A 17,206-nucleotide genomic window follows, 5' to 3' on the forward strand; every position below is an offset into this window, starting at 1 on the left:
CTTTGGAGAGAGGTAAAAATGTCATGTGTGACATTTGTCCTGCTGAGATCCAGATGTAACAAGTGGAGATTTTGTGCTGACTGTGAGAATTGTATGACACCAGCGTTAGTGACTCTTGTGCCATCAAGACTTAAAGTTTGCAAGGACCCCAGATCTGTTGATAAAAAATAATCCAGAATCATCATTATTACACTTAACATCACTACTATTAACTACTAAAGGACATCTTAACAATAAACATATTGTCTGTTACATATAATGAGTGGTAGACAAACTTACATAAGTGACTGAATTTATGTTGCTGGCTCAGGACTCTCTTGACCACCCACGACTTGTTCCAAAAGAAATGAGCAAGAGCTTTTAGAGAACTCACATATCTCTACATAATCCAGGTGAAATTTACATATGCCGGACAGTAGGTAATCACACAGATTATCTCCTTTGCTCAATCAAGCAGCAAAGTATGAAATGGAAAACAGATTTACGTCTCACAGAACACAAATAAGGATGTTCTTTGCCATTTTCAAAATTCGAATAAATGTTGAAATATTAGTCCAATCAAAACATTGCTAGACATTTCTGAAAATATCACTTGAAGAGTACTAGAAGACCCAACACCCCCCCCCCCCCCCTCCCCTTTCCTTTATAAAAAAACAACTTGCAAATCTTAACTTGCTCAGACAAAAAGAAACTGGTAACATTGCAAAAGACTTCTTTGAGGGAACAGTTCTAGGAAATAACTGACTTACTTTTCACAATAGCAAAACAGGCATCTGTGATTTGGCTGCACGAGCACAAGTTCAATACCTTGAGAGCCTTCATCCCTGAGATGAACATAGGAACAGGTAAAATAGGGATTGTACAATGAACTTCAAAAAAGACTATCTTAATAGGACAGCAAAAAACAAAAACAGTGATTGACCAGAAGTCTAAATTTATCTGAATGGACAAAAATAAAGATGAAAAGTATGCCTCCAGTATTTGAGTCAGACTACGACTTATGACAACAAGAAGCTCCACTAAAAGATTGGTCATTCCTTTCAAGTAAAAAAAAGTCCGGTCTTTCTTGAAAAACTATGATAATGAGCAGACTATGCATTTATACAAACTGCTCATAAAGCACTGGAACTACAAGTACATAGTTTTTACTAAGGCAATAAAAAAGCATCTCCAGCAAAAGCAAAAACAAACCCTGCTTTTTTTTTAAAGAACCTACAATTGGTCCACTTCAGGCTGTTTGGGAAACTTTCACACCACAGACAATAACTAGTTTTTATTGTGTTGTTCCTATTAGGAATCATGAAAAGCAAGAAAGCTGTAAGCTTTGACCTCAGCAAGCTGCATTTTGCTGATGTCGAAAGGTGCATCTTTGATAGAGCTTTGGGAGTGTGTAAAAATTGAAAATTTTCAAAACTTGGACTATAATGGATTGCTTGCGACAATGACAGAATCCCTGTCGACCATTATATAATAACAAAAAATCTAATTATCAAAACAGCAGTCCTACTGCTATTTAGTGCTCCAGAATAAAAAAGCAACAGTAGCTTCAGTATGATTAAAAAATAATATAAAGTTCACTCATTTCTGGCACATAATTACCTTTGATGCAATTAAGCCCCGTATCTGTGATCAGTGAGCAGGAATTGAGACTCAGGATGTGCAAATGAACAAATATCCTAAGAAGAAAAAAGAAAGAACAGCCAATATTACCTACAAAAATAAATAAGGTCTCTTGAAATGGGCAACAAGAATCATGGCACTCACATCCTTAGTGCTGTACACAATTAGTGTCTCCCAAAACCATGTAACATATCTTTTTACGACCCCACTAAAAATTGACCTCTTCAGACCCTCCTTTACCTTCCTATGGAGATATTTTCACCATACAGAAACAATTATTTTATCATAATCAGAATGAATAACCCATGTCTCCCACTAAAAACAATGACTGTATAAAACTGGCAACGGATTACTTTCAACACTAACAATACTTTGGGGGGAGGGGACTTTAAAAAGCATTGTATAGACAAACACAATGAAGATTACTGTTCAGAATCATATAGAACTTAAAACTCTATTACTCCCATTATTCTGACATGTAAAACAGACAGTGGCCTAAAGCCATAACCAGCAAAGCAAAGACGTTTAAATGACACTGCCTCTTTTAGAACTATAATTTTCTAACTATAACACATGCTAGTTATCATTTCCATTTTAATTGTTTTAAAATAAAGCAAACAAAATAATATATATCTAATGGAAAAAGAGAAAGATTACAACACTCAATGATTTTATAACAAAGAGACGCACCTAGCTGTATGAAGCAGCTCATTGGTTGTGTACGGGTAGTAATCCAAGTCCAACTTCAACAAGTAACTGGAATAAAAATGTTTCTTTTTAAAAACCAGCAAGGGTATGAGCAGTTTAAGTTAATAAATGTAACAAAGCTAAAACATGAGCATGAGCAACACGACCTTACAGAGACAAAGCTCACTTTACTGAACCATTTTATATGTAACTCAAATGCCATGAAGACAATCATTCGATGCTTTTGCAGAAACAATCTATGAATAAAAGACTAAAATTCTTTTGACATGTAAAGGCTACTGACTGACTCAGCACCATTTCCATAACTAAAGTACCAACAAATACAGGCGTTATTACCAACCACAATTAATTCAGATACTACTCATATACCTAAAAGAAAACTCAAAAGAGCATCAAACCATACAAAAAACATAAACTGTACTTGTAAGCATACATTCATTCAATGCCAAAAATACCTACAGAATGTATGAGATCATGAAACTATCTTAACAAATCTTGTAAGAGTCCACCAATTATTTACATACCTAGGAATGAGATGCATAATTTTTGGTTTAAGAAGTCTCTCTTTCTTCAAGTAAGCCAGAAAAGCTTGCAGTAAATGCTCAGGAAGTCCAGATACAGAAAAGATTGGTTGGCGTGGGTCTGTTAGTCGATGAGCAAGGAGATTCATGGCAGAATTTTGCAAGGTTGATACATTGTAGACCAGCTCTGAATGAGAACTAGACTCTTCTGCTGGGGCACGAGGGAGGGCAAATCTTTGGGCAGCGGCCTCAGCTAAAGATAGAAAAGAGTCAAAACTTGGACAAAAGTGGGGGGTTCTTAATTTCTAATAAGATCAAGAGCAAAAATATGTCAGCAAGCTCCTCCTCCCCTCACCTCAGCAATCTGCCATACAGATATGACTTGGATGATAAAGCATGTACAGTTATTGTTGAGACATTTCTCAACAATTTCATTGTATTCAATATCTTCATTATTTGTTCACAACAAAGAAATAGAAACAACCTGTTGGGTGTGAAATTATCAACTTTCGGGTCTCTTCCATGCTGCTTTGACAAAACAATTTTTAAAAATAAATAAATAAATAAATAAATAAACAAAGCCAAAGCCTTGATGGTCTCACCAACACAACCTATCAGCCATCTTGTCATGTGCTCATCTTCTTCTTCACTAGTTACTAATAATGTACAATCATTCTTTTAGAAAAAGGGAACTTTAAAATCCTATGAAAGAGACAAGATCATACATTCACACACTCAACAACAGTATTGTTTAAAACACAAGACACTGTACTGAACTCATTTATCAGGTTCCTGCTGAAATTAGTGATAGCATTTATACCTGCCATTTCAGAGGCCCTTCTGTTAAGGTGGTTGCCATGATCGCCAGGAACACCTTCAGGAACCAAACGATTTCCGAATCCTTCAAACGCACCACCTGGATTATGTCCTGAAATATCAAAATATTCATATTCATATTTCCACTGTAAGAAATGTTGCACAAATGGTTAATTTCATTAACTCCTCTCAGTGCGCCCAGCAGCTTCATAGCAGTCCATTATCAGATGTTATCCTCCCATCTCTCCTTCTGTCTGCCTCTCCTTCATTCTACTTGCAGTGCCTTGTAGAATGGTTTTAGCAAGGCCTGAAGAACGGGTGACATGGCCATACCATTTCAGCTTGCGTTGTTTGACCAATGATAGAGAGGTCTGAGTAAGATTCGATTACATTTCTTATTTGTCTTTTCGCATCCTCATTGGTGACATGGTCTCTGTATGAGATGTTAAGTAGTTTACAGAAGCATCTCATCTCAACAGCTCTTACTCTTTTCTCAACGTCTGCTGTCAGGGTCCAGGACTCACATATAGAAGTATTGATGCCACTGAGGAGTGCAAAAGCCTGACCTTTGAGCTTAGGGCAACGTTTCGGTTTCTCCAGATATGTTTGAGTCTAGCTAGCACCGCTGTGATCTGTGCTATTCTGGAGAGTATTTCGGGCTTTGCTTCTTCATCTGAAATAATTGTTACAATAACCAAAATAGCACAATCAAAAATCTTAAAAACTGAAACATACACACAAAGAGAACGTTGGTGTATTTCTACTTTGGCAGAAAATTGTAAATAATTTGGGGTACTACAGTAAACCTACCAAGCTTAAAATGTAAAACATAACTCGTACCTGGTCCTCCCATGAGGTGATTTCCCAAAATAGGATTATCCCCCAAACCTGGTATGTGTTCAAAAGGATTGTATCCACCAGCTCCATCTGTAAATACAGAAAAAATGAGACTTGCTTGTTAACACACATATGAAACATTATTTCAGCCACAGGGGGGCAGTCATTGCAAAAGTCGGAAAAGAAGATCAGAATCTAAAGAGTGATTTTACTCAGAATATTTGAGTACTCATCATTACACACCTCAAGTTCATTGCAAACTTAAGTTACTAAATTTGTGAATGGTTTTTAAATGATTATGCTATAAGGAAAGTAATGATCCCATAGACTATCATGAATTTTGCTTCCGTAAATTTTAGAAATCTGGCATGGAAAAATCCATTACATTTACAAACATTTGTTTCTGCTTTACTTCTGCTAAAGAGTTTGGGGTATTATGCACCGACTCCATATTATGGAAAAAAAATGAAAGAGCCCATCCTTGGAAGGAGGAAAAGTGAATGAACACAGAAAAATGACGCACATTTTCATTTAGCACCCAAAACCACGGATGTGAACGGATCTGCACGCAACTAGCAACAGCATAGGTCATAAGTAGACTTGAACAGTAGAGGGTTAGTACTTTTGACACAGCTGGAGCCTCATGTGTTCAAATAATGAAGAAGAATTATAAAGAATAGGGATGCTGTATGAGAATATGATACCCCTAATTTATCATACTTGCTGTATTGTTTTTTTAATATTTCTTTACCCTTAGATCCAGACCTGCCTAGTTTGAATTTCCAAATTCTGTAATTGGTGCTTAATTTTCTGTAATCTGAAAGAAAAATCTGTAATGAAGCAGTGAGAAAAACTATGGGTACACTTACTCGAGCTAGCCGCTGAATTCGCTAGATCTAGATCTGCTCACAAAAACAATTAATCCAATCACCAAACAACTAACAATACACACTGAGATCTAGACTAGATCTAGACCCAAAACTGAAAAATAACCAAGGAAAAGTCACAAGGAATGAAGTCAAGCGTCCAGAGTGCCGAATGAACAGTATGAGCTGGACCTAGGCTAATGACAATGCACAAGATCCAGATCGTGACGAAATTGATAACAGTTCTACTCAATACCGCGCATGCACAGACGAGGCCGTAATTTGTGCTCTCACAAAGAAAAGTTAGCCTTGGCCTTATCAGGCATTGAGAACTGTTCGATTTTTGTTTCATTCATAAAATTATAATCGCTATTTTTTTCTCAAAATCTGTAATCTGCCGACAATTTCTGTACTCCCGTAATCGGACCTGGTTTTCCGTAATGATTACGGGATATTCGTAATACTAAGCAGGTCTGTGGATCTTAATTAAGCATGGAATATGAGCATGTGAAATCACAATTTATTGATCGGCTAATAATATAACATACGTTGTTCAACCATGTCCTCCCCAACCACCTCCTCTCCTCCCTCAACACGATTTCCACGCCCCCAATTATGGCCATCGTCCTCCACCTCCATTGCTTCATCATCTGCCTCCTGCTGCTCTCGTTCTGCTTGATCCAAAGCCATCATCACAGCAGGAGGCTGAGCCACTTCTTCCGCTGAACACAGGAAATGGGCAGAATAAAAAGAAGATGTACATATAAAAGAAACAAAATTTGAATGTGTTGAAACTCTGCATTTAGATGGCAGAGATCCAAAAACACACTTTAAAAAAATGAAACAGCACAGGTATTGAAAATGCAAGCGGGTTCAAAGAAACTTCAATCCCACAATTGTTTTGAATTGATAATCCAGATAATTACTTACAGAATTATTAACACATAGGTATTTAAAGTACGAAAATATAGCAGAACTCTGCATTTTGATATCATGACTTTTCGTGTCAGCAGTATACTAAAAATTAGAAATTAAAGTATTTTCCATTTATTGATCCCCTTAGAAAATTTGTTTTACAATGGCGTACATAAATACAAAATTACATTAATCAATACCAAAATTAATAAAATACAACAATCAACGAAATATGATGGACAAGACATCTTCTAAACAACCAAAAAGAACACAAAGGATCAAACTCACGTGATGCTTGATTCACATCCCTCTTCTTCAACACTAAAGAACCAGACGGAACCAAACCCAATTCCTTCAGACTCTGGCCCATTTCAGGTTTAGAAAATTCCCGTCTGGGGAAAGGCTGCAAAGAAACAGGAAATTTTGTAAAGAGAACTGGTGCACAAAATTTTAGTTTCCTTTCTGCAGGAATAGCGGGTACTCTCAAAATGTGAGATAAGCAAGGTTCTTAACTTCCTGACAGGTACTTTAAAGAATGATCCTATACAATATATCCAATTTAGAATAAAATGAAATACTGGAACCATTCAGCTATACACACAAACATACACACTCACAGACACACATCACCCAGAGGCCACTATACCCTGATTGGTTAACCTCAATACGATTACCACACCCAAGTTTTCCTTGCTGTTATAACAATTTTCATACATAAGAAAAAGTCAAATATGACCAAAATGTTGAGTCAAATCAATTTTGTTGAAACACTTTCCTCTCTCTTTTTTGGGGGGGAGTGGAGGGGCAACCACTGCATACCACAGATACTTCTAGAACAGGAAAAAGTCTCATTTTTGTAACTGTAAGGAAAGTCAAAAATCACATATTCACACTTTCATTCCTCAATCCCCACAAAAGTCTACAAACCATGAAAAATTACCTGAATAAAACCTGAATAAGCATTCATTGCAGTCTTGATTTTGCTGTAGACACTATCCCACACAGTGTTCAGGGAGGTAGAGGCTGGATAAGTCTGTCGGAACATCTGACCAGAAGGAAGCCTGACCTGTAATTCGTAAAAGATTTTCCAAACATGACAAAGCACACAAATCTTTTTCTTAAGGAGTCACCAGACAGACCTGAGACCTCAGGGATAGAGAACAGATTTTTCCATCAGAAGCAAAATCTTTAATTTTACAGATAGGGCTGTTTTTTCACATAGGATCTGAGAAACAGAAAACCTGAAAATAATTAAAGGTAATAAATCTGAGTACTGACCAACTCGCGATATTAACACTAAATAATCAAATGCAAAAAGTGTAAGTGAAAAAAAAATTAATTCAATTTTTTAAATGCAAATCTAAAGCAATGATCACCTGTATATTGGCTGTATCAGATACATTCTCTGTCCCCTGTTTAGCTGCCAATTCATCCTTTGGCTGTTCAGTAGGCCCTGCAGTGGCACCACTGAGAGCTCCCCCAGCTTGAGATTTTGTTACCTTTTGTTTCTCTCTGTCCTCTTGAATCTCTTTCAGAATTCTCTCCCGTTCCTTGATAGGGAAAAAATACTCAGTCTGAATGTAATGCATACATAGAGAGTGGTCTGCTTAAACCGAACACGGTTAGTCCAAAAACAGTAGTAAACTGAAATAAAATAAAATCATCCACTTTTTCCGTTCTATACGAGGCAACCTTTCTAAACAAAACATTTGGCTAAACCAAAGAAAATCCAGGGGTCCTGCAGATTTCAGTTTAAGCAGAATCCACTGTATTTAAGTTTAAAGTATATCAGTTTGTTTGTTTTTTAAAGTTATTAATTTAGAGTAATGAGTCGATCTAAAAGCATCACTGGCTAATTGAGCTAAACCAAAATGTTCCTTTCTTGCGACTTCTCAATTTCAACAAGTTACCAGTGACAGACAGAGTAAATTCTACATTCTCATCCATTGAAAGAAAAACACCCAAAATGTGGTCACATCTTATCATGCTTTCATGAATATTTGTATTTAAGTCACTGATAGCAATAATTATCTACCTTTTTCTTTTTTAGCTTTTCCTCAGCTACTTTTCTTCGGGCTTCCTGTCTCTCTTTCTCTTCAAAGTCCTGCTTAATCTGCTGCTGCTTTTCAGAAAGATGAGATCTGCTGACTATAGGGTCATCTTCCTGATCAAGACCCATAGCAAAAGAGGAGGACGACTGGCTCACTTCTGACGAGCCTACAAAAGTATCAGTGTTTCCTGGGACAAATGGGTTACTCTGGTTGCTCAACGGGAGGCCTGTGTTCCGACCCTGAAAGTAAATCAAGTAAAAAACAATTAAAAAGAGTTTCAAGTTGTTGAGAGTTAAACTGTAATCTTCCAAATATAATTATTGTTATTTTCTTTTTGGAAGAGGAAAACGGGAGGGGGGGGGGGGTGGTGGTGTCTTGGAATTAAACTTTTTTCCACTTTATAATCTAACATTCTTCCTTGTTCATTTTAATGTGCCCTCCTACAAAATCTCAACCAAGCTCACAGTTTTACAGCAGGGGCATTTGTGCTTGTTGGCACATGGTTGCGAAGTTTGAGCATGTCTTGCCAGTCATCTCAGAAAGTGAGCTTATACTGAATGTCCCCTAATGACTTATGAGGAATAGCTGGGCCTTCACATCCACCGATTTTCTTCCTGGTCACATCATTAAGTATTCTTACACTGATGAGTATTTGCTGAGGAAAGTGTAGTCAAAAGATTTGACTCTGTATGTCCGAGGGCTTCAAATCTGACAAACCATTCTGAAGGTGTTAACATAATGAGAACTATTACTAAATATTTCTCTGTTATTTTCAGACATTTTTTCTGTTTTTGAGTGTGAAAGAGGTGTTCCAATTTCCATAAAGCACATAGCTTCTGATAACAGTCAGGCAACTGGAATGCCAGTGCGTCAAGTAAAGGCCAGTGCTTCCACCAGTTGAAGCTGAAAAGTAAGGAAAATTCTGCGGGGGAGCCTGTTTGAAGAGATTGCCTGCAAACCACATTACATTTATTTTTTCACCAACATTTTGTCTTGTTTGATTTCTTCACCAAGATCTACATAATATATTTCCATTGATGGTAATGTTTAAAAGTAGGTTTCCCTTCCATTGCTACTATAATTCAATTAATTTGTCATAGCACCATTGATAGAAGGCAAACCTGGGAATAATGAATAGATATATACCTTCACAATACAGTTACCCGGCGTATACCCTTATTTTCCTTAAATTTCATGCCTGAATGTCGCATGTCACAACCTCGGAACACCACTTCAAATTATTCTTGACTTTAGTAGTTTTGGGACGGTTTTAGTATACATTTCTTTCATCGCGGCCCTTGTCGCATTCCCGTGCCGTAGAATCTTCGTATTGATCATTTCTCGAGGTCTAGACAAATTTGTAAAAAAGTTTCTTTCTGACAGTAATTTTCTGTCTAAGATCACAAGTCAATTTACTTGATCAACGCGCAGATTTTCCAGCCGCGGCAACAATCCGAAGATAGACAGACTGAATGAGTGAATGATAGAAAGGAGGAAATTGGCACAAAAAGTTCGCCAGATTTTGATCAATCCACAGGTAAAAATGTAATGCCGACCAACCCGCAATGAATGCATGGGGCATAGTGGAATAATGGCCAATTGCAGGAAAAGCGCAATCTGGCAGGTTTCTATAACATTAACTTATTGCCGAGAGAATTACTGTAAACATCCGTAACTTGTACTAGTACTAGAAGATACGAAGGCGAGTATTGATCTTTTGCTACGGAATTTCGGGAGTCCTACGCAGTCCCAGCTTTTTACGGAGGGAGTTGATAATGATGGAGGAACAAGTACGGAACTGGCAGAAAGTACGGATTTCCATAAAAATACGAAAGAGAGGAAGCACTGAAAGGCACAATAAGAAGAATATTTTAAATGTCTCCAGGGTGCAAACTTTTGTGTATGATAGATCTGGCCATCATGCCACATGACTGTGTTGTGGTCATAAATCTAAGTTGTCTAGGAGAGGATAGCTATAAATACAACATTTAGGACTTGAATTTCAACAAAAAATTTCTGAAGCACACGCTATCAATACCGCAGTTTAAAAAACTGTAATTTAAAAATGCTTTAAAATTGTGGGTTTAGTACATCTGAATAGTTGGCCCATGATAGATATCTTTTGTTTTCAGAGAGATCTCAACAAAATGAAAGCAAATGTGACAGAAAAAAACAAATGCACGGTTGAGTGTTGTTTGGGTGTGTTAAGTCATACAAAGTGTGCGTTCCAGTCCTCCAGTCTATGAGTGTGTAAGCAGAAAGAGGAGGGCTAATAACAAATAAATCCAGCTCGAATGAATGATACTTTTGTCATTTAATGATACATTCATGATCATGCGAATAGAGAAAGTTCATACTGTCCTAAATCTCATAAGCGTCAGAAACCTTATATCAAGATCACACATGGACCACCTTAAAAACCTCAGACTAGTGGCATTCAATCTATTTCAAATATATACTTAGTTATAATCAGACCACAGTAAGTGCGAGCGGCCATCACTAACTTTTTTTTTAACATAGCATATTGCTATATTTCGTCTTAATTTAACAGAAAACTGGTTTAGCGGCAAGCTAAAAAGTACAATTAACTTTGCTGGCTACAGTCTCTACCAACATCTGGTTTCAAAACAAAAAAGTACTGACTTGAGTCAAATTCAGTGACGGGGCTGGTCTCGCATTGACATTTCCAGGTTTCCCAGCCAAGATCCTGTGGAGTGAAAAGCATTGATTTTCTATTGCAAGATTAGAAGTCAGAGTTTTTAAACTTCTTTTTTCTATTTTGTACACATTGTGGACTGGGGTGTCTTTGTGTCATGGCATACTTTGTACACATAATATAGATCTAACTGCTGTCTTGCAAATCATAAGTAAATGCTAGTTACCAAAAACATAATGAAAAGTTTGGTTAACATAATCAAGAAGCCATAAGAAGTAATTGCAGAAAAATAATATCAAATCGGAAGTAATGGGTAATGGCGGTGAGAATTGCACTCTATTTCCTACTTTTAGAGTCAATAATGAACCCCATGGGTTTAGCTCACTGAAGTGAGAACACTAGAGCATTCAGATATATGATCTTACCTTGACATTAACCTGAATACAGCAAATATTTTGTTCTTTTTATAAAGTTGTGACATTATTTGCACTTTTTCTGTGAATAACTGAGCACAATTGTCTGTTGTCCATGAAAGAGAAAATCTTTTGATCTTTAAAGATGTTGTAAGTGTCAGAAGACAAGAGACAAGAAAGTTCTGGGGACAATCTCAGGATTACATTTTTTTTCAGAAACGTAAGGATTCTAAAAGATGCAGCAAAGAACCACGATCCAACAAAATTCTCTTTAAAAAAATTGTTTCTCCAAACCACTCACTGTAATAAAAAGAAGATAAACACCTGCTATAGTAGCAGCTTACCAATCAATTGCTGCTTGCACAGTGAGTTTGCCATTTGTTACTGCCTCTTGACAGTCTTGAAATTCAAATCCCATCGACAGCATCGTAGCAATGATATCATCGAGGCCAATGCTCTGCAACAAATTAAGATGATAACTATAGGTCAGGTTAAACTTCACCCAAAAACTATTGTCAAAGTTTTCATTTGCTATGAAAAAAAATATATTTTTAAAAAACCAGAATTTTAAACAAATACAAGTGAACCTCCTCTGACAGCCATCAGTCTGAGACAATCACCTGTACAGATGACCGCTTCCACTTTGTATTTCTTCTTACCATAACTATAATGGTACTGTTCAAGATCTCCACACTGTCATCAGTAGTGAAGCAGTTAGACACCTCACGGCTGCAAGCAGGAGACTTAAGTTCAATTCCTGCGTGGGGAGAAATTTTTATTAAATATCTCTGTCTTTCCACTAGAATACTGTATCCTTCTCAGCCCAAGTTGGCCCTAACAGGCAGGGTCGCAAATCTACCTCTATAATAATCGAAATTGTAAGAATGAGGGGACATAAAAATGTCTACATTAAAGATTTTAAAATCAAAATGTCAACCTATCTAAGACAATCACTTTTCTCCTCGACAAGGAGAGGCTATCTACGTTTTGGACAAAATCGACTGTACTCACCAAAAGTATATATATGTATACATGAATGTGAATCGTAACTTTCACATTACTCATTCAGTGCTATTGACAAGAATTCTCACACGGCTAGTTTCTGTCCATGTGGGTTTGATGACTCCTATTCTCACAAAACCCCTATAGTCCCTTTGCAAAACTAAGAGTTCAATAAAGAGTCTCTTTGTCTTTATATAATATAAAGTCACATGAGTAACGGGAAAGCAATGAGATATGCTTAGGGTTCTTTTATAATGTCATTTTGACAAATAACATGTAATATTTTTGCTTTTGGGTGAGTGTTTCTTTGTAAGTTGGAGTTTAGCTATTTGCAAAGGCGTCCAGAAGTCAGAAGTGGAAAACCAACAATCCTACTGCCAAAACTATGTTCCTGATCTGGATCCAACGGTTTTTATTGGATATTGATCAAGGGTATGTTCAAATATCTGGTTCATCAAGTTGCAATGCTGACAGTGGCTTTAACTTTGGTGGCAACAGGGAGACGGCACTTGCAACACAATACGGTCATATAGGTGCCGAAGATTAGAGGTGTTACAAGACAGTAACAAATACAAAAAAAGGAGAGGAGATAGATTTAGGTTTCTTTAGTAGAGATCTTACGGCGCTCACAACTGCATAAGGCTAGCCTCTTCCAAATTTATCAAATTTATGATTTAACGCAAAATACAACTTGAACTTGAAAGCAAGATCAGATGATCATTTACCCATAGTGGGCCATAGTAGTAAGTACTAGTAGGCCCAGAGCTGTTAAAGTACTTTTTAAAAAGTACTTAAGTACAAATTTAAGTACAATCTAAAAAGTACAGTATAAAAGTACTTTCCTGTAAAATCTACTTGAATACAAGTACTTTTTTAAAAAGTACTTGAATATGAGTACATTTTAAGTACTTTCTGCTAATATGCTAAAGCACTTCAGTGCTTATAATGCAAAACATCATATTGAAGAACATATCCAGTATATTTGACAAATTAGGCTATTTATTACTAAAAATGTCAACAGTATTCCAAGCGTTTGAATACAATGTACGCACTGGACCTAGGGGGAAATGGTCCGTAAAATTGAAAAAAAAAACACAAAAAACAGATGCAACTAGTGGGAAAGTGATATTATAAATAGAACTTGTTAGAGCAAGACAATGTGATCAAATGTAAGTCAGTCCAAGAGGTCGGAAAGTTCTACAGTTGTAGGAAAAGTATCCAAATTGGAATTTGTAGATACAAAGTTGCTCTAAGAAAACATAAAATTGATGAAAATGGCCAGCATTGAAATGGAAAAGTGAATTGAATTCTTCATTAACAATTCCTCAAGGAATCAATGTAGCCTTAAGCAATAAAAACCACCCAAAAAAAAAGTTCAAAAGAAATTTAGGTAGCTTAAAACATTTTTGTTCTTAGATATATATACAATGAGAACACAGTTTCAGTTTCAATTGATTATAGAAAAAGCAGTAAAACAGATTTTGGTCACACTCCGTGGACAATGGCGCCCACGGCAAACCCTTAGAGTCTGGTAAGAGTAGTGTAACCAAAGATTCTCTACTACAGTAGTCTCCGCCTAAGATCCCAGTGCTCAGAAGCAAGGAAAATATATATATATGGGATCTTAGCCGACGAAGCCAAGGAAGAATCTACAGTGACCCATGAACTGACGTGACCTCTGGGTGGATTTATGACATACGGCGAGCAAAGAGTGGCCAACCTTGACGACCAATCACAGTGGCATGAGGCATGCCATATACATTGTATATACACTCACTAGCCTATCGTGAGTCTTGATATCTTTTCTACGTTTACCCAGTTGCCCCTCCCCTTTACCTGTCCAACAATTTTAGCTTTTCATCTCTGATTGAGTCCCCCCCCCCCAACCCCCACCTTTGTCGTTACGTACCATTACGTTGTGACCACACAAATTAAAATTCAGGCTGTCTCGCAAAGAGAAAAACTGCTTTCAATGGTCTGGCAAGTGTTCTCAGTTTGATGTGATCCCACCTGGAGCGAACTTGTAGGCCATACCCACCCAGCGAGTGATGTAAGTTTAGGTGGCGAGATGAGATGCGAGTGCGATGTGTGGGGAAAAAAACCGCATCGGTCAGTTCACACCTTGGGGTGATCCCGTCTCGAGCAAACATTGTACCGTTTCATGGAGTTTTACAATGCTTGTGATCACATTCACGAGAGTGGCTGATCTTTGACGCGACGGGCCGCTCTTTGATCTCAACTTTGTGCCCGCCCAGGTGTTTGTTCCGTAAATTATGATCAGGAATGCAGGCATTTACCCTGTCATTAAGCTTCAAAAGTACTCAAAATGTACTTTAAAAATACTCAAAAGTACTTTTATAAAAAGTATCGGAGTACAGTAAAAGTACTGGTTCTCAAAAATGTACTGGAGTACAGTAAAAGTACCAAAAATTGTAACGTACTAGTACTCTGTTACAACCAGCTCTGAGTAGGCCTCCCATAGTAATTTAATCTAGACAATCTTTTACGTGTGTATGAACTGGTCTGGACAACTTTGTGTTGCAAGTGCTGTAAAACATCGACAAAAACTTTTTTTAAACTCACTTCAGACGGGTCACACAACAGTTGCGTGACCCCTGCCACGACGCTCGCGACGGGTCTCACAAGCCCTGCCTGATCAACTTTGGAATTGTTTTTTTCGCTCTACAAATCACGCACGGATCGCGAGACCCGCCTCGTACCCTTGTTTGGCCAAGCCTGAGCTACTTAGACTTCGTTTCGTATCTCTGGGGTCGGTAGTTTTTAAGTTATTGAAGGTGAAGGACAGTGACCCCAACTGGGGTTGAACAGACCGGAACTCGCGCTTTGTTTTTTTCTATACAGCTGATAGTAATCTGACAGTTGCGTCGTAGTAACAGTCGAAGAAGTCGCATGAACAAGAATCACATAATTTCGCCGTTTTCTATACTTCTGTGCGTTTTACTAGTTCTAGTTAGTGTCTCAGAATATGTGTCTGATAGTTAGGATCCTGGATATGTACCCGAACACGGCCCGAGTCGTAGTTCTAGGGCTAGATCTAGCACTAGTACCGGTGTTGTTTTTCGCGCAACGAAATCACAACGTCGTGACGTAACATCTGTCTCATGTAATTCAGTGTATTGGTCTGAATCAATGCACAGACCAGCTTTTATATTTTCACCAAACACTCGCACATGTACACAAATCAAACCAGAACACTTTGAACTTTTATTTTTGTTGTTGTAGTGAATTTCATTCTACTTGTCACGTCTCTGGAAATTTTTCGGAAAATCAAATTCATGCCAATTTTTTAAAAATCATACAAATTAAAGTATTAGACTTAGACAACTTTAGTTTTTTGTATTAGATTAAGCTTGAATGTTACTTTACTGTGTCAAAAAATTATTACAATAGGGTAATTCTGAGAGTTGTGGTGATTTATTGAAATACCCCCAAAAACGCCAGTCTTCAACGCTTGTGACTGGTGAAAGGGCCCAGTTGCAAGTGAGTTAAGCCTTGCATCTCAACAAGGCAACAGGTAATTTAATGATTAGAAACACTGTGTACTTCTGTGTACGGTTGCGTTGCACGGATTCATATTGGACAGGCCACTTTTACACACACGCTGTGTAGTGTAGTACAAGTACTGCACATAGTGTAGGCTAATACAATGGAACTTTTGGATTCAACAAGAACTCGTATTCAACGAGATGAGATAGATTCCCTGTTTTTTTCTTCTTTAAAATCAATAAAAATAACCCGGATTCAACGAGCACTTAAATCAGCGAGCTCGGATTCAACAAGATCGCTTCCAGGGTGAACAGTCCCCGAAGACGTGGCTTTGCTCATTTTTCTCCCACAACCAACTTTATTAACGGAAACCATCCATTGCACCTGCATCATGAACCTTTATTCACTTAGCTGATTGCATGCGACCTATCAACGGCCTTTTTTCATACCAACCAAAAGTTGCCGTACGCTAGGCTCTACGCAGTAACACAACTTTTAAATTTTTAAGTAAACAATCGAGATGACACTAGGCGTGTGCATTTGAACGAATCTGTCTTTTTTTTACACAGCTTATAATCAGGTATTTCAGGCACTACCTGTGACTTCTCTTTTTACATTACTTGCTCAGTGCCTGTAATTATCGACACAAAACCTCGCGTTTGCTATAACGAACACTTGGATTCAATTAGATTTTAGGTCAGGCCTGGTGACCTCAGTACATGTACGAGTTCCACTGTACTGGGTGCCCATTATAACGGCTGGATCAGGCCGATCTCCCGACTAGGTCATCTGAAACTGAAAACAAACACGTTTGTTTTTGAGGCGACAGAGTCGGCGAACGGCCCGATCTGCTGATCCCATCCGCAGTGGGCAGCCCGCTATAACCAATTTGTCCACAGAGCGGGTACACACTTCATTTGCTGACTCTCCTACTCGGTGATCTTGTAGTTCCGTTCGTTAAAGAAAAAGAAAGTGGCTATTCTCACCCGCCCGGAAGTTCTCGCAAGATCTACTCCTCCCCTCTTCTCTCTCTCTCTGTCTCTTTCTGAATACTGTCTATCGGTGAGGACGATCAAATTGACCAAAACAAAGTTAAAAAATGATGTTAAAACACAAAAGTAAATTAATTTGGTTGTCTACAAAGATGCTACGGCTATTTAACTTTTCAAATCGAGCCGAACTACGCGGGTCGCCATTTTGTTTTGTTCTCTCTCTTTCTCTCTCTCACTCTCTCTCTCCACTGCCCACAGACAAAATTGTACGCTTTTAGTAGGCTACAAGTAGGCCTACAGTT

General features: G+C 37.8%; 1 protein-coding gene across 1 annotated transcript in view; it reads right to left on the minus strand.

Annotated features, from left to right (window-relative positions):
* LOC101862702 overlaps window positions 1-17,206 on the minus strand; it is a 31,252-nt gene that overhangs the window by 13,164 nt on the left and 882 nt on the right. The window contains exons 2-15 of the mRNA XM_013089079.2: window positions 11,748-11,860; window positions 10,978-11,041; window positions 8,319-8,573; window positions 7,660-7,833; window positions 7,224-7,349; window positions 6,572-6,686; window positions 5,917-6,090; window positions 4,506-4,592; window positions 3,670-3,777; window positions 2,853-3,102; window positions 2,311-2,376; window positions 1,600-1,676; window positions 750-824; window positions 2-154 (exon numbers count right to left, since the gene is read on the minus strand). Coding sequence (XP_012944533.1) covers window positions 2-154; window positions 750-824; window positions 1,600-1,676; window positions 2,311-2,376; window positions 2,853-3,102; window positions 3,670-3,777; window positions 4,506-4,592; window positions 5,917-6,090; window positions 6,572-6,686; window positions 7,224-7,349; window positions 7,660-7,833; window positions 8,319-8,573; window positions 10,978-11,041; window positions 11,748-11,860 — 1,837 coding nt within the window. The remainder of the gene's footprint in view (window position 1; window positions 155-749; window positions 825-1,599; window positions 1,677-2,310; window positions 2,377-2,852; window positions 3,103-3,669; window positions 3,778-4,505; window positions 4,593-5,916; window positions 6,091-6,571; window positions 6,687-7,223; window positions 7,350-7,659; window positions 7,834-8,318; window positions 8,574-10,977; window positions 11,042-11,747; window positions 11,861-17,206) is intronic.

Source organism: Aplysia californica, unplaced genomic scaffold (assembly GCF_000002075.1).
Source record: "Aplysia californica isolate F4 #8 unplaced genomic scaffold, AplCal3.0 scaffold00025, whole genome shotgun sequence".
Classification (NCBI taxonomy): Eukaryota; Metazoa; Mollusca; class Gastropoda; order Aplysiida; family Aplysiidae; genus Aplysia; species Aplysia californica.